We start from the raw sequence: 18,165 nt of genomic DNA, 5'->3' as shown, positions 1-18,165 counted from the left end.
TGTTTTGCCTGCGTGTATGTGCAGAACCTGCACGGTGCCTTCAAGGGCCAGCAGATCGGGAACTGGCGCTACAGACAGCTGAGGGCCACTAGGTGGGTGTCAAGAAACCTGACCTGTGTCTTCTGCAAAAGCAGCAAGTGTTCTTAACCACTGAACCATCTTTCCAGCCCTTGGGTCAGGATTTAGTATTTATTAATAAACACTAATAGGTATTTATGGTGCTGATTTTTAAAAACTTACTTGGCAATGTGCCACTTTTAGCTGTTTATGACATGCGTTGGTGTTTCGCCTGCATGTCTGTCTGTGTGAGGATGTGAGATCTTGGAGTTACAGACAGTTGTGAGCTGCCACGTGGGTGCTGCCAATTGAACCTAGATCCTCTGGAAGAGCAGTCAGTGCTCTTAAACGCTGAGCCTTCTCTCCAGCCCCGGACAATCTGGTTTTGTTATCCATCTGCATGTTTGTTTGTTTATTTATTTATTTATTTATTTAACCGCTTTAAGCACCCCAAACGGAATCTTTTCTCAAAACATTCATGGTTTCTTTACTCTAACGCCTGTGTGTGGAACAGGTCTTGAAGCCAAGACAAGAGCGGTGCAACGCAACAATGCCTCCCGGCTCTCCGGACAGAGCCTTTTAGCTCATTGTTCTCATGTAACCCAGCTGCTGTCTCTCATGACACTTTCCAGTTTATTAATTTTAAGATTGTGCTTATTTTTTCCTTATTAAAAAGCCCTTGGTGGCACCTTCTGTTGTTTATAGAGCATGCTCTGAGGTTCCCGAGCAATGTCAGTTAGCTTTTGCTAGTAGATCAGCTGTCTGCCCATTTATGCCAGTTGAGCAAATACGCTGAGGGGCGTGGCCTCTGCAGCTGCTGACTGGGCAGGGCAGTTTGGAACCCCGTCTACTGGTTGGAGATTCCTACGTCCGCCTTGGGGGTTGGTCTCCAGCCACGGTGGCTGAGGTGGCATGGCTTCTATTTTTCCACTATGGTTGTAAAAATTCAGAGACAGATTAGTTAGATACCTTTCACTATGGCCGACTTCTTCCCGCGTTTAATGGATAAGCAGAGAGTTTTTGTTCAGAATGACTTTTTCACCACGATACCTGGTTTCACTGTAATTATCTGTCAGTATTTTCTTACTGGGTTGCCATATGATTTATGATTGCAAGGATTTTGTTAGATTCATTTTTGCATCTCTAGTGTCTCGCACACGTGGCGCACTAGAGAAGCCCAATAAATGTTATTTCTTTTAAACAAATGGTTCTTGTTTACCACTGCAATAGACATTCTTTTTTTCTTCTTTTTCTTTTTCTCTTAACGCCCGAGTAGAGTTTGAAGAAGCGTTACTTAAGAGTATAAGAAATAAAAACAAAGCTATATTTCTGCCTTCCTCCTGAGGGCAAGGAAGCTTCCCCCAAAATCCACAGACTGTAACAGTAGTCATTCAGCCACGTGGCTTCAGAGGGAGCAGTGCGTGGTACCCACACATGGGATAACCTGGGCTTAACAGGGACTGAGTCTGTTTGGTTCTCGTTTTCAAAATGGTCTTTAGTTTTCCTGTTGGGACGGCCTTTATAACTTTCAGTGCCCACTAATAACAAAAACTCATAGCTACACAGAAACATGGACAGGCAGAGTATTAAATGAAAGCAAACAGCAGTTACCATCATGACACTGCAAAATAAAAAGTATTCTAGAAGACTTTACATGACGGATGGCATTTTATAGTTAAAGATATACCTAGATTCCATGCTAAAATGCTCTCTCTCTCTCTCTCTCTCTCTCTCTCTCTCTCTCTCTCTCTCTCTCTCTCTCGATTATAATATGACATTTCTCACTTCCGTTTCCTCCCTTCAAAGCCTTCTGCATGCCCTTCCCTACTCTCCTTCAAATTCATGGCCTCCCTTTCCATTAATTATTATTGCGTATGTATTTGTATATACATATATATTCTAAAATAACCTCTTCAGTCTGTATGATGTTACTTGTATGGATGTTTTTAGGGCTGACTGCTTAACAATAGACAACCAATTGGTGTTTTCCTCCCTGGGAAAGGCTGCCTTTCCTTTCCTGCTCCGAGCTTTACTCAGTTGCCTATAGTTCTTTGTGAGGGTTAAAGTCCAGGGGGCTTTCCCTATCAATGTTGTCATGCCTATTGTTGTTGTTCTTTTAATACCATACATACATACATACATACATACATACATGTCCTAAACAGTTGACAAAATGCTCCTAGCTATGACTCCTCTTCTCTTCCGCTCTTGACCAACCTGCTTTAGTAAGCATTTATTCTGAGCAAAGGTCTTATAACTTCATGTTATTTTTACTTAAGATTTTGGTTGACATTCTTTTTCCATTTTTGCTGTTGTTTGTTTGTTTTGCATTTTTGCTGGATTGCGATTAAATGAAATGAAGGGCCTTTTAGTGCCAGAATGGTAGCTAAATGATAGCTAGTCTCAGCCGCTCTCCTGAGTCTGTTAAGCTGATGGTCACAGAACAATAGCCCAAGTAAGGATCAATGCCAACCATTCGAACAATGGGTCCAGGGCCAACTTAACCACCTCTGGAGTGATATTACCTACCTGAGGAGCAAGTTTAATTCCTGGTGGTTTTAGAGAGACAGGATTCATCGGGGTGAGTTCCATCCCAGGTAGAAGGTCATAGAGTTTGGCTTCTCGCTTGTCTGCTTTGACCTGGTATCCGCGGCCCAGGCCTGTGTATGCCAAATACCCACGGCCGCCCAGTCCTCTAACTCCCGCAGCCCCTACAGGGACATTCATGTAAATTTCTAGGAATGTAAGAAGGCATTAAACCGAATCAAACCACCAGAAAATCACCCTGAATCTTACTGTAATGGAAAAGTTAGCCCAAGTCACATTGATTACTGCCCTGAGGATGGACAGATAACCGCAGACTCTGGTGAAATGAAACTCAACTTCAGGTAAGGGCCAACATCAGGGAAGGAGAAAGCTCCTTAGGAGGACATCAGTTCCTTCCAGGGGATCGATAAGAACACAAGTCATTTAAAAATTTGCCAGAGAGAACAGCACTTTAATTACCTTTTTTGCTAATATTTTTTGGATCACTAAGGTTTAGTATAAACTTATTAAAAATCCCAATATGATATGACCACTTGAATTACAGTTAGACTGGCGTAGGGACTATCACAGTGACTGCCACACTGCCAGGAAGCCGGAATGAACTTCATTAGCACATCCCCAATGAGTCATCAGAAAAACATTTAGAAAGCATTTATTTTTCTTTTTTAAGTTCACCGCTCTCTATTATGTGTTGTCAATGTGGGGCTTAGATTTCCGTTGAGTTTCATACACAGATTCCTTTTGATTTTTGTTTTGCCACATTGCTACATTGATTTCCTATTGGTGACACAAAGGAATGAACCATTAGGTTGATCACTCTTCGCCCATAAATATTATTCATTGATTACTTTTTTGTTAATGCTATGTATTATTTTTCCCTTGGAATGAATGAAGTTTGCTTTCTTCTACATCACAACTGGTTGATAACATGTAAGATATATGGATTAATTAATTAATGATATATTATTTATATGCATAAGGTTTCGATGACATAATTTGTTATATAATATATAGAAAGTATTTTGAATAAGATGTTGGTTATTACTTTTGCATTGCAATTTTGGTAGGGGTGATTGTATTGTGAGCGTAGAACTTTTAAGTCCACTGAAGAGGTCTTAAAATGCTCAATTCATTTCTCCCTGAAAAAGAATGCAATATAGCCAAGTAATAGTTTCCGGAGAAATCTGGACGGGCTCTTCCAAAAGTGGATTTAAAGACATCATTTGTTCCTATTTTCCAGATTGCTGTCATATAGGGAAAACAGGACTGGGATACAGATAATGTTAGCCATACCCAAGAAAACTCCAGTGACAGATAGCACAAGGCAGAGAAAACTAACTTCATATAGATATTGAATTTCCTGAGCTCAGAAACCTGCTCAAACAGAGAGTCTGTGTAAGATTCAAACATGAAATATTTCCGGTCTGGCAGTGAGATTGAATTTGTTTTCTATTTTGAGTATATTTGGTTTCCTATATACTAAAGAAACATGAATTTCCTTAATAGTTTGGCTTCTTCAACATTACCACACATAGCCAGATGTGGTGCACATCTGCCATTACAGTTTTCAGGAGGCCGAGGCAGACATTGTGAGTTCAAGGCCAGCCTGGACTATATAATAAGCCCTTGTCGTCAACATATAGACAAACAAATGGAATAAAAAAGGTATAACACATGGGTCTGGGAGAGTGTTCAGATGAGACTGCTTCACATGAATGAACTGTATGGATGATAATTTGTGATTGGCCTGCAAAGGTCTGTCCATCAAGTCATCATCAAATACATGTGTGCCGTCAAGTGTTTGAGGTGGTTTCCATTGGGCCATGCTTCTTTCCTTTAGACGTTCTGGAGTGAGTCTAATTAGGTATATGCTAGTGCCTAACAGAGAGCAGGAAACGATGGGTATGGGGCTAGGCTGTATTCTGTACGTATTTTATGGTTCCATGCAAGGATCTAATTTGTATACTAGACTCCTTCATACCAATTTCTGACATGCATTTTTCAATAACCAGTTGTGATGTGAAAAAAATAGATTCCTATAAAATAAAAGACACTGAATATTTGATTTTTAACAAACAATTTTCTAGTCTTTTTCTCCCAGTGAATCCATCCAACCTGTCTAAGGCTACAGAACTGTAATTGATAGTCCATTAGAACTATAGTTTACCAATCATTTGAACTGTAAGAGTTACAGTAAACCCAGCACTACATTGTGTTACCTCTGACAGAAGGGGCCCGGATGAGGGCCCTGTTGCTGAGATGTCCTTTGGTAACTGGGAAATGAAGACTTGGAACGGCTGCGTAGGCTTGGGGGGTATAGAAGACAGGAGCTCCAAGGTAGGCTGTGGTGGGGTCGTAAACATGGCCCAGAGGGTAGGTGTATTCACCTTGCAACATGGTGTTCCTGCCACCTGTGCCCCGGGTGTACCTAACATAACTGTCCTTGTCCACTGGCTTGGCCAAGGTCACTTCAATCGGGGAACCATCCAGCACCTGTGTAGAGAGCAAGGAAAGGCAAACTGAGAAGCCATTCTGACAACTTAGTACCATACAGCGTCTCTGCCATTTGCTGCATTCTTACTGACTTGCATTTCTTCCTGTTTCTGTCTCTTACTTAGGTTCACGCTTCTGTATCAGCTGACTATTCCCTGAGTGGTTTTGTTGGTCAAACTGCACAGGTGCCAACAGGTTTAACGTTGACTACTGAGTTTATAATACAGAGACACTCAATGAGACATACAATTATTCAGTATTTTCTATTATGTGTGATTTAGGTGTTTAAGATTACATAGTTATGTAAGTATAAAAAGCTGGAGATCTTTATGGGTGCAAAACAAATTAAGCAGCACAATAAAATGAAGGTGATGGAAATCATTAAAATAGCTTGTCTTTTATCAACAGCATGGTGATGAAGTCCCAACAGGCCTTTCCAAATGGCTCCCTAGAGCAGCTACACAATAGGTGAGCATTTCCTGGGGAGGAAGAGGAGTCTAGGTAGAGGCTCAAGCAAGAGGAACCTACTAAATTCTTGCATTGTCTTTGTAAGGCAACCGTTTGCCTTACTGAGAAGCTGTTGAATGGATGAACAGGGGTGGCAGGGGTTGGGCTATAGCTGAGAGGGAGACTGAGAGCTCTCAAGTCAGGTACGATTTAAGACACGCCCTTAGGAATGATTGCAGCAGCCAGGCGGTGATGTCCACCTTTAATCCCAACACTCAGGAGGCACACAGGAGGATCTCTGTGAGTTTGAGGCCAGCCTGATCTAAAGAGTGAGTTCTTTGACAGCCAGGACTACATAGAGATACCCTCCCTGTCTCAAAAAACCAAAATAAATGAACAAACAAATAATTTAGAAAAGAAAGAAATAAAAAGGAAAAAGCTTTTGCAATACCTAGAAACAAAAAAATGGATATGAAGGTCAGAAAACTATTCTCTTTGTCTACTGTGTGAGCCTTGAGGAGTGAAATCAGAAGCACCAGGCTTGATATGAACACTTTCACCCTGAGACATCTCGCTAGTCAACCTGTGCCATTTCACTTGTATCCTTGAATTGTAAATATGATCAATACTTTACAGTAGACATTCAGACTCTCACTTTGTCTAACAAATATAAATGTCCATAGGTGTACTAAGAAGCCTAGGAAAAAAATTATATTATGATTAAGCAGCAGTTGTTAGTATTTACTAGTAATAATAATGCATTATTAGCTGCATTTTTGTAAACATTGTTATAGAAATGTTTAGGTACAAGTAATAACAGAGTTTCCATCTGGACACAATGTAACCAGTCACCCCAAGCTCCTGTTATTGGCTTGAGATACTTTGAAAGAAAGCAGTACATTCAAGATTACTGATAAGTATACAAACAATTTAAAGTTTTGTTATGGGGAAAGCATTTTTAATTACCCATTTGTTAATATTTTTCTGTAGATTCACTAAGGTTCAGTATGTGCTTGCTAAAACATCAAAACATAATATGATCACTTGAATTACAGTTAGTCTTGGCATAGAGACTATTACGGTGAAAGGCACTCCTCCATCAGTGAGTCAGAAGAGAATTTGACTATCCCATCCCCACCACAATGGACTGTCTCTTAAATGTTGATCCAAAATAAAGGCTCCTTTCCTTAAATAAGCAAACAAACAAACAAACAAACAAACAAGCCAACAAACAAAACAACAATAACTTGAACAGTTTTTCATTGGAATTATTCTGGTAGACTATTTAGCATTGAGTTTATAATTGCTAGGTCTTCTCAGTACATTTAGGCAAGTTTACTATGAGAAAGTTAGCTTACAAATTGTTTTTGAAGTAGTAACAGTTTTATGAAACTAGTATGATAATTAACGAAAAATAATGTTTTGGTCATACGTACATTTAAATATAAATTGATTTTACTTTAGAGTCTTATTAGTCCTCTTTTTTAAAAAAATCAGAGTTGCCACTTCCTTCCTTAGGGGATTTTTTTTAAGATTTATTTATTTATTATGTATACAATGTTCTGTCTGTCTGTATGCTTGCATGCCAAAAGAGGGCACCAGTTCTCATTACAGATGGCTGTGAGCCACCATGTGGTTGCTGGGAATTGAACTCAGAACCTCTGGAAGAACAGTCAGTATTCTTAACCACTGAGCCATTTCTCCAGCCCTTCCTTAGGGGATTTAAGATGTTGCTGGGTCCCTGAGGCTGCACATGCCCCAGGCTTCCCTGTGTCTGAAGGAATCTGTGCTAAGAAGCCTCACCCTTGTCCTCCAGAGCCAATCACCACCAACGTCCAGCCCGCACGCTGCTCCACATAAGGTTCTCTTCAGGGCTCCTGGGCCACTGCGTTGTCATGGGATTTGGCCAACAAAGAACTCGGTATGAGGATAGGGAACGGGCAACTGTGAATTTAGGTTGTGTTTTCCTGGTGTCCTTCAAGAGAGGTCATCTTGGGCCCACTGTATTCTTGACCAAAGACATTTCAGATAAAGCCTCAGGGTGGCATGACTCTAGATCAATGTCCCTCTCAAAGGGTCCTGCTCTCCACAGTTCTGTCTCAATTCAGTATTCTACTAACTCTCCTGCTCCCTCTCTTGGGCCTTTACTGCCAGAATTCTGTCAGCTCTAGCATCTGACCTTGGTTTTTGAATCCCTTTTCTCACACTTCTGGGGTGATTCCTAGCCGCTCATCATCTACCAGAACCTTGACTGAGAGAAGACTCAAGGGGCACAGTAGTCTCTTAGGCATTTTGCTCTCACCAAATTTTCTCTTCTTAGATTTTCTCTGGATCTACTCAAGTTCTGCTATGAGGACAGATTTGTCTGGCTACAATTTGCCTATTCAAAGTATATCCGAGTTTCATAGGTTCTTTTTCACAGTATCTCCCCATCCATGGTGGTTTTCTGAATGTCAATGACCCATTTCTTCATTTGAACTTTCTACTTTTAAATGTTTTCTAATAACATTGAACTGACTACTTTGCAGAGGTGTCTGTGGCCCTGTTTTCTAGACTCTCAGCTCGTTGACAAACAGTCTTTCTTTGATTAGTTTGTGTCCTGGACATGACTAGCAGATCAGTGGCCCTTAGACAGGTTTCAGTGCTTATTGGATTGTTGTAAATACTACATAGGTTTCTATAAATAAACGAACACTAGGAATACAGAAGGTGCTTTTCTCCCAGACCCCACTTTTTGCAAGGAGAAGGATTCTTAGCCACTAGTATTGGGAAGATCAAATATTGAGGAAAGAATGACAGTTATCTTGACATTTTTTGACCAACCATCATAAATTACTGATAATAAAGTGCAATAATTAGAGATAATTGGAACATTGTTCGAATGAGAATGTTCCCCAAAAGCTCCCAGGCTTTCATGTTTAGTCTCAGTTGATAACTATTTGAAAGGGCTGGAAGGTGTGGCTTTGGTGGAGGAGGTGTGTCACTGGGAGTGGCTTTGAGGTTTTTAAAGTCCATATCAGGCCCAGTCTCTCTCTCTCTCTCTCTCTCTCTCTCTCTCTCTCTCTCTCTCTCTCTCTCTCTCTCTCTCTCTCTCTCTCTCTCTCTCTCTCTCTGACTGATATCTGCAGATCAAGATGCAAAACTCTCAGCTGCTTCACCAAGACCATGCTTGCCTGCTCCCTGCATGTTCCCTGCCGTGCTGATAATGGTCTCCCCTCTGAAACTATAAACAAGAGTCCAGTTAAACGCTTTCTTCGTGAAGAGTTGCCTTGGTCATGGTGCTTCCTCACAGCAATAGAATACTAACAAGGATGGGGGGAGCAAACTTTAATTCCTTCTAAGAAAAGTGAGGACTAGTGACTGGTCCAAGTCAGAAAAAAATTGAATTAGGACTCGCCATTTAGCCACCTCTTTTTCCTTTGTATCTTTTGCTGTTATTTCTCTTCTGTGCATCCCCAAGACCGCTGTCCCAGCATGACCCAAAGCTGGGGTATGATGGACTCCTTAGATTACTCTTTGGTATAGCATGTCCATACCAAGCTTGGCTGGCATCTGTAAGCATTTTATTTTCTCCTGCATTACCTTGCCGTTTAAAGCTTTCATAGCTTCAACTGCATCTTCTCGGTTACTGAAATGTACGAAAGCGTAGTCCCGGATCTTCTTCACCCGTTCCACAGCTCCTGTAGATAAAATGCCAGGAGTACCATTAGCAAACTTGAGACAGTTATGTGATTAGCTTCCAAGTGTGTAAGCACCCTGGGAGACCCCTTTGCGAGTCAAGGTTTAAAATTCTGTATAGTCAACATTAACTTTTGCTTCTCATAAAAATACTTAAAATCTGATTCATTAGAAATAGTTATGAATTACATACTCAAATTCCTAGATCATAAGACATTGAAAGGTAAGAATGGCATCTTTTGCATATTATGAAATATAAAAGGTAATAAATAATGTTCTATAAAGGTAAAGTGTTATTAAATTGACATGAACTCAGTTATTGGTCATCTTGTACACATATAGTCAACTTATTTTCTTAAAAATACTATTTTATCTGGTGTCAGAGGCTGCAGAAGTATACAGCATAGGGCAACTGATAATTCAGGTGTCAACACATATCTGATGAAGACAATCCTGTCTAGCAAGGTTTACAGGACGACTGACTCTGAAAACTGGTTGTAATTTCTCTCATGTGCCACTTCATTTCTTCCCTAAGAATAGCTTTGGGTGTTCCTACTGCTTGTGTGTATATTCATGAAAATATTCCATCTGCTGGGCACAAATATCTGTGGGTGGTCAGAAGAATGACTTTTAATTTAGCTGTATAGTTTTGATATATGTACTGAGACATGCTTTATAACTGGATCTATTTGTCCTAGAAGAATTACGGACACTTCACAACCTGCCTTGTTCTTTTGCTCAGACTAACTGCACACAATTGGCTCAGTTCAAATTAGCAAATTCAAACCAGACTAAAGGTTTTTTGTAAATGGGTCATAAGTTTGAAACCTTACATCTCCGTACAAGGTCAGAGCCGCAGATGTCTAACCAATCACTAAGAAAAGCATGTCAATTCTTGATTCGCCAATCTACTAACAATGGATCTGTGTCTCAAAGTTGTCATTGGGCACTGTGCCCCAATCTGGTCATGGTTTTGCTCCTATGGCATTGGATCCTTGTGTTGCCATGGTAAACAGCTCAGCTTCTTATCTCTTACTGTAAAAATGTGTTTCTTACCAATGAGAGAAATTTCTTTATCGCTTCAAAGCTCCTGAAAAAGAAGAGTTTTTTAGAATAGAGGAAGAAGCTAGAAGAAGCTAGGAGGAATTAGAAGCAGGACAGGAGAATTAGAATAGAAACAGAACCATAATGAAACTGATGCGGAAAAGCACATAGTGGAGAAATCATTTTGCCCTCAGAGCTTGCTAAGCCCCTTGCTTGCCATAGTATTCGCTCTGAACCCTGAGAGGTCTAAGAGGCTGGTACCCAAAAGACCTTGCTAATCTGGGAGGTTCAATGCAAGGTATAGGTGAAAGAAAATGCAAGTGGGCCTAGAGCAAGGTGATGCGTTTTTTAAACAGGAACTACTGCATGCAGATGTTACTGCATGTTCAGAGAGGAGAGGCAGGTGTATCCACTGGCTGCTGATGTCTTCCCCAGACTCTGGTGTGGGAGAAACATTGCTGTGTAATAATTCATGGAAGTGAGAGAAGGGATGATTTCCCAGCCTATCCCCATTGGTCAGTTTCACCCCAGAAGTTTAAACCCCACCTCCATGTCTGGGTTAGTGTGGCTATATGAAATGCCTGATCCCAAGTCCTGTGCTAGAGCGTCCATCCAAGTCAGGAAGAGAGGGAAGCTCTGGGCATGCGGATGTCATAGAGAACCTGATGTAGTATCTATCTGTGATGTATCCCGTATACTTCAGTACTATTTTCTTTATTTCCACAATGACATAAAGAACAATGTTCAATGGCTTTTCTCAAGTTCTTTTGCTGGTAAGTGATCATGATTTCAATGGAGTCTGATTTGGGACACAGTGGAAAACTGAGGCAAAGACTAACTCACTACTATGTGAAATCTTATACTCATTCTGGCCCCCAAAATACCCTATTTTATTTTCTATAAAAGAACTTTGGAATTGGGGGAGACTTTATCAATGTGGTATGTTTAATTAATTTTACTTTACTTTTATGTAAATATTAGGAGGCTATGGTTTTGACAAAGGAGGATTTATAATTAATTCACAGAGCACACAGCTAAGGTCTGCAATGTCTTATTCCCTTAATTAATACCTTTAAGTTAAAAAAAACCAGTTGCTTCTAGAACATCTGAAGTCTAAGGTAATTTCCGTCTATAGTGTGGAAAGGTTGGAAAAAGAATCAACTAATTCTAACTTGTTTCTTTATAAAGAAGGGTTTATGCACATACATAAGGATTTACTATAAAGATGCCAGTTATACCACTGGAGAAACAGCAAAATAAAACAATATCCATTTTCTCAGAAAAGATTCAATATGATTCATTTATACAAACTCCACTTAGTTTTGAAGAGACCAGAGTCGACTTTCATGTACTCACATGGAAGGATCCAAACCCTCTTGTCTGTTTCTAACATTTATAACAGGATAAAATATGAGAATCTGTTCTAAGTATCTCAACCCACAGAGAAATAAACACAAATTCAAGTACACCTACATCCAGAGATAATGGTTACTGTAGGGATGGAGAGGTGTTGGGAAGAGTGTAAATACATTTCCAATATTTATTCTATTTCTCATTGTATGCATATGTGTGTATGTGTTTATGTACTATGTGCACATGATTACAGGTGCCCATGGAGACCAGAAGGAGGTGTTAGATCCCAGTTAGAGCTCAGGCTAGAGGCAGTTGTGAGCCAGCTGGCAAGGATGCTGGGGACTGAATTGGGCTCCTCTGCAAGAGCCATACAAGCTTTCACCCCCGAACCATCTCTCCAGCCCCAAGAATGAGAACATTTTAATTGACACAGTTTTATAAATATTAGCCATTTCAATTTTGGTCATGTGTAAAGGCATCCAGACAGCAACATACCCTGTTTTTATGTGGAAAGACTACTGTGCACACTGATGGTAACGTGTGGAAAAAAGGTAGTTATACCAAGATGGTTGACGCTATATTTTAATGGTAGTTTATAACTAGGTTTTCAAAGCAAGCTTTTTTCTTTAGTTGATGGGTAAGTGGAAACTTGTTTCACTACCACTTGAGCATGCTGGTTATCCTTCAATTTACATCAGCCTGGGTTTTAAGTCTTTTAAGTCTCAGGTTTTCTCCATTATCCATAGTTCTCAGAGTCAATGTGATGTCACCCTATTCCCAGGACGAAGAGGAAGAGGAGAACATCCTCTCCCTATCCAAGTTCAGTTCTCTCAGACAGGCCGCTAAAGCATTGAGAGTCTGCGCTCTACCACCACATGGTTCAATGACTGTGAATTACCTTCCTTTGGAACAATGGGTGGCAGTAATCTAAGTTTTCAAACATTGCAGTGCTTAGCTTCTCTCTTCCCTTAGTAGTTAGTCCTTGGCTTCTTATGATAATCATTATACAGAGCAAAATTATCTGACTAGACAGAGAAAATTAAATAAAGCCATGTGAGCCCATGAAGCACAGGGTGTATGATTAAACTGAACTTTTGGTTCAGTCTCTTTACTCCTTTTGTGTTAGATGGAGCGATGACAGCGGTCCATTCCATGACTTGCTGTGGTAAATGAGAAGTAAGGAGTTAACCAGGATGGCCTCTGTCCCTTCACTCCACTCTGCTCCCTGCTCTACAGTTTCCCAAGGAGGGAAAAGGCAGCTTTAGCTGCAAAAAATATCACCTTCACTTACCTCTTGCCTAGTGCCAAGGATACTGGAGCTAGTCTCTCAGTAAACACACACTGTGCCAAAGTATTTTGAGTCCATTTCCGTATGCTCCCAGCACTCATGCTAGTCATGTAGTATTTATGTTGATAACGAATTTAGGTATTCTGAAATTCTTGCTAATATTCTAATAATTAGGCTTGTTAATAATCTAAAAATATTGAGACACTTCTCCTTATGGAAAGCTTCATTTGTGAACATCTGAACATAGAAAGTAAATTAGAAGGCAGGGGTTCAAACAATACAATGTTGATTTCTCTCATCTAAGAACTAAACAGCTCTATCTAGCCGTACTTAGAGACCAAAGAAGAACCAGCACATTGAGGGCTGCACGGTCATAGACTAGCATCTGTGTACTGGAATTGGTCGCACACCTCACTTTAACACACTCATCCTTAGTGCTTGAGATCCTTTCTCATGGTAGTCTATCAGCAAAGACCTAGATCTGGGATCCGAACACAGGAACTAGAAAAACAGACTCAAGGTGTCGTCCCCAACCCAGTAGCATTAGCTTCACCTGGGAACTTAAGAAAGATAGATATGTAGACTTAGCCAGATGGGGTAAGCAGGCTGTTTTTAGCAGCCCTCCAGGTGAGTCTGTTACTGCTGAACAGTTGAAGGAATCAGATTTCATAGAATGACTATATTCAGAACTACAGCAGACACCCCAGGCTACATGGGGTCAAAATATTGATGGCCCAGGGTTTTTGTGGCAATTTTCATTTGTTTTCCAGAGTATGGATGTAGCATCATTCCCAGGGCAGTCAGGATTCGAAAAATATATATACAGAGTCAGATTTCCAGGGGATATTCACGTTCTTCCTAAAGACCTAAACTTTAAAAATAAAAATTTAATATTACTTTTCTCTTTCCACAAATTTTCTAATATAGCCTCAATATACTAGATCCTTGCACTGGAGAAGAAATTCGTGACTTTCTTTTTCTTTTCTTCATAGGACAGATATCAGCTAACTGTTCTTGTTGGTGAAGCAGGATAATATTCACATCATACACATCATTCTAGAACCCTGAGGGTTGTGCAGCTGACTTAAGAAGTGCCTTGGAATCGAGGGAATTCTTTAGGCTGATGCTAAAAAAGGCTAATATAGTAATGCTGGGGGTGGTAGTGGTTAGAGACATGGGAGGAGGTGGAGGAGGAGAGAGGAAGAGGGAGAGAAGGAAGAAGTTGGCGTTCATCATTTTCTTACAGCTTCTAGAGCCCCACTGTCTAGGCATAGCTATCATTGTCATAAATGTGCAGTCTGGACCAATAACTGCTCACTATAAAAAGAATCAGTCTTTTGGTAGTTCCTCATTTTACCTCCTTTCAAAACAAAAGCAATATTTTAATTAGATGGTATTATTCACTCTGGAAAAATGAAACATAACCCAGAATGGGTGAAACACACACACACACACACACACAAGATCCTAGGCTTACACAACTCCATTGGCTTTCAGCACCCATCTAGATGCGACTTCTCTTAAACACGACTTTTCCCTGCATTCCAAGAGCAGGATGACTTAGCTGTATCACTTTCTGTAAATTCCTTCCCCACACAGCTCGCGTCTGTTATTTCCTCCGCAGCGTACGGCATGTTGGAGCAGCCGAAGCAGCAGCAGCTGCATGAATGAGTGCATGGAATGTGGGCTCATAAAGCTGTTAAATCTGGAGCCTGCCAGCTGCTAGCTGTGTGACTATTTAACTACTCTGGGCTCTGGCTTTTGTGTATGGAAAATAATAGATGCTATGAAGGAACCTCCGCGATAGGGTCATTAAGAGGAATAAATGGCATGTGATGTGAACACGCCCACTCTAATTCTAGTGGAATTTTTTTTTTGCAGTTTTTGTATTAGTTCTGGATTCACAGCTGTTGGTATATAGCCACACCATGATACTAAATGTGAGGGAAGGCAGAGTTCTTGAGGCTGAAGGAAGATAAGTGTTTGAGAAATCATTAAAAGGGAAAAAAAAACTGGTATTCCTGTCAGTTATCTGCAGAGCAAATCATAAGCTTCTCATCCTATTATACATGTAACATCATGTCCACTTACAGTTAGAAACAGACACCCTGAGAATGCGAAGACTGTCAGAGACTTAACAGCACCACAGCCCACGCTTGTCAGCACCCTATAGAACTTGCCAGAAGCCCAAGACATTCTCAGTTGTGGGAAGATGTTTCTATAATAAACACAGGCTGGGATGGCTGAGAATGTTCTCGGATGTACTTCTGGAAATGGCTAGAGATGCGCATTGGGTTGTTATCTGGGGTAGGTTGCTAATGCTGGCACATGATCAGAATGGACCTTGACATCTACCAGACTGATTCTTATCACCAAGGAGGATTTGTTCCAAAATGTCAGTCACAAAGAGGTTGGGAAACCTTGTGTTGGTGAGACCTCCAGTAAGAGGTAGGCATCACTAACACGGTAAATATTTATTTAGTTTTTAGTTTGAGGGTCTGGGGACAGAGGAGCTAATTAGAGGAAGAAGAACTCACAGAGTGTAGGTTAGCAGAGGTAATGTGTATTCATTAAATAACACACAGGTAAATATAAGTCAAAATATTCCTAAATGCTGTAGGACCATATGTCTCTTTCTGATCCAAAGAGGGAAGATAATTGAGCAATATGCAACCAATTAGAAGAAGGGGCTAAATACAAGCTGTTCTCTTTAACATCTTGGCTAATGACCTCTGGCCCAAGTGCTTTAAAAGTACACTTTGAAGAAGTAGTTACACGTGGGTCCTACCTGGCTTAATACTGTTGAATTCTTTCTCAATCATCTCTTCCGAGGTAGACAGCATAAGGTTCCTTACATAGAGGATTTTCACTGAAGACATCGTGTCTTCATCAACTTCGACTTCTGGCTCTGCCCAGTCTACTGCAATAGGATGTCCCCACAGCTGAATTCTTCCTGTTGACAATGATCAGAAGAACGATTAATTATTTAGAAATCACGACATCATCTCAGCTCACACTGATGGCCTTTTAAATTGAACTGACCGTCAAGGTCTTAAATGGCTAGGACCACTAAAAAAGATTATTATTGATTTTAAGACATTCGAATAATGCAAGAGCTGGACAGACGAGACTTCTACGTGACGAGTGGCTTACCATAAGGACTGGATCTAAGGAGAAGCAGGATGTGGTTTGAAATGGAGAAGAAGTGCGGAAGCGGTGGGCACATTGGACTCTCAGGACAGCTTTTACAAGGTGGGGGTAGTTTTTAAGGGGAGATAATAAAAGGGGAGAAGAGCTAAGAGTGGATTCAGGGCTCAGACAGTGTCTGACCCCAAGGAGCATTAAGAGGTCACTTGACAGAGACTTAAAGACATCTGCGAAGAGGGTATCTCAATTAAGAAACTGTCTCTATCGGGTTAGCCTAGTCCCCCTTGGGTGGGGGTGCCAGCCCTCGGCATGTGGTCCTAAGTTATATAAAAAAGGTAACTGGACATGAGTTAGCAAGCAGGCTAGTAAACAAAGTTCCTCTGAGATCCTCGTTTCCATTTCTGCCTCCAGGGTTTTGCCTTTGATGGACTGTGTGGAACCTCTAAGTCAAATGAACCCTTTCCTCCCCAGTTGGTTTTGGACACTATTTTATCACAGCAACAGAGATACACTCTGGAGAACAATTTATTAAACAGGGGGACCCAAACTCAGAAAGAAACAAATTGTGTTTTCTCTCTCATACATATTCTAGTTTGGAATGTGTATGCATGTGTCTATAAATGTAGATAAAGTTTGAAAACCTAAAAAAGAGAACAAAATATTTTTTATTAAGAATTCTTATGAGGCTGGGTAGGGCAGAAGAACACATGTGGCATGAGAGAGGGCAAAAGTCTAGGGGAAGCTGATGTAGGGGACCAGAGATACAAAGAAAAAGAAGATGAGGCAGAAGGGGAATTTAATAAGACACTCTGCAAATGTCACGATATCGGATGCCTTGCTTGCTAATTTACAAAGCACATATGCAGGGCTAGGACATAACCGAGTGGTAGAATGTTGGCCTAGAAAGCTCACTCTGTTCAATCAACAGCACTTTAAAAAAAAGCACAATCAAGAAAAACTGTACAAGGACAAAATAAATCCAGAGTTTTGTTGTCCCCAAATCATCTCTCCAATTAGATGGCAATGATTTAGAAATTGGGAAACATTTGATAGCCTGTCTGTCCGTTGTCCTACAGGTTGGTGTGTGTCTACACTGTGGTAGGTTGAACATAGCCCAATTCTATCTAGCCTGTGAACTTAATCTACATGCAGCTGTATCTGTGATGGATTTGTTTAAATCTTAGGAAGATTCCTCACGGAGGACGCCCTGTAGGATGGATCAAAGCTCTCCTGACACACGGATGTGTAACTTTTCAAAGCTCATCTGTGAAAACTTCAGGGGACTGAATCAAGTAGGAGAAAAAGGAACAAGAGGAAGAGTTTAAAGGCAGCTTAGCAGGGAAGCTCAAATGTGGCCTGCTGAGGCTGGGATCTGCTGTCTGCTCAGAACACAGCAGAGCTGAACCGATGCTCACCTGGCAGCAGCCTCCTCCTAGCCATGGCGGCTGCACGGTGACTCTCATATTCCACGAAAGCGAATCCCCGGTTTTTGGTTTTATCTGCGGCGCTTGGGTAGACGATGACATCAACAACTCCTTCTGTGACCTTTTTCATCTCTGATAAGATTTCTTCCCTCTTTTTGGTTTTGGGGATTCCTCCCACAAACAATCGGCAATTGTCCACGCTAGCACAGACTCCCAGGAGACGCCCATTCCTAAGGGGGAAAACAGTTTTGTAGGTGACAATCCGCGTGTAACAGAGGGTGGTGGCAGAGGTTGCAAATGTATACCACTTTCAAAGACAGTGTGCTTTCTTTAGAGGTCCGAGGATGTTTCGGTACAGACGGACACATCTGCCCCCTTTCCTCTGGTTTGAAACCAGGGCCTTTCAGTGCATCGTAGATTTGACCACTGACCTCCAAACATTTTAGGGAAGAAAAAGAGAGAAAAGTTGATTATCGCCAGGTTTCTTTAGGCTGGATGTGGGTTCACCACGTGCAGTCCGTTCTCATGGCTTCCCATTATCCCAGGACCAAGGCTGCTACACTGGGCTCCATTCCTTAATTCACCTACTTACACTGTGCCACTGGGTTTTGCCACGCCTCCTGATTCATGTATATTGTCCTAAGGCCGAGACCTTTCAGATATGATTGGCATTAGCCCTCTCCCAAT

General features: G+C 41.0%; 1 protein-coding gene across 5 annotated transcripts in view; it reads right to left on the bottom strand.

Moving 5' to 3' along the window:
• Positions 1 to 18,165, bottom strand: part of A1cf (APOBEC1 complementation factor) — a 78,797-nt gene that overhangs the window by 9,326 nt on the left and 51,306 nt on the right. For 4 of the 5 annotated variants that reach the window (XR_005286878.1, XM_038342669.1, XM_038342641.1 and 1 more), the window contains 5 exons: positions 17,470 to 17,708; positions 15,696 to 15,860; positions 9,127 to 9,224; positions 4,824 to 5,097; positions 2,587 to 2,792 (listed from right to left, as the gene is read on the bottom strand). Coding sequence is in view for 4 of the 5 variants with exons in the window: in XM_038342669.1 (XP_038198597.1) it covers positions 2,587 to 2,792; positions 4,824 to 5,097; positions 9,127 to 9,224; positions 15,696 to 15,860; positions 17,470 to 17,708 (982 nt within the window). In the remaining variant the exon portion in view is untranslated. The remainder of the gene's footprint in view (positions 1 to 2,586; positions 2,793 to 4,823; positions 5,098 to 9,126; positions 9,225 to 15,695; positions 15,861 to 17,469; positions 17,709 to 18,165) is intronic. The other variant, XM_038342660.1, reaches the window with a different exon arrangement.

The sequence above is a fragment of the Arvicola amphibius genome, chromosome 1 (assembly GCF_903992535.2).
Source record: "Arvicola amphibius chromosome 1, mArvAmp1.2, whole genome shotgun sequence".
NCBI classification, from domain to species: Eukaryota; Metazoa; Chordata; class Mammalia; order Rodentia; family Cricetidae; genus Arvicola; species Arvicola amphibius.
This window is presented reverse-complemented; position numbering and strand designations above follow the sequence as displayed.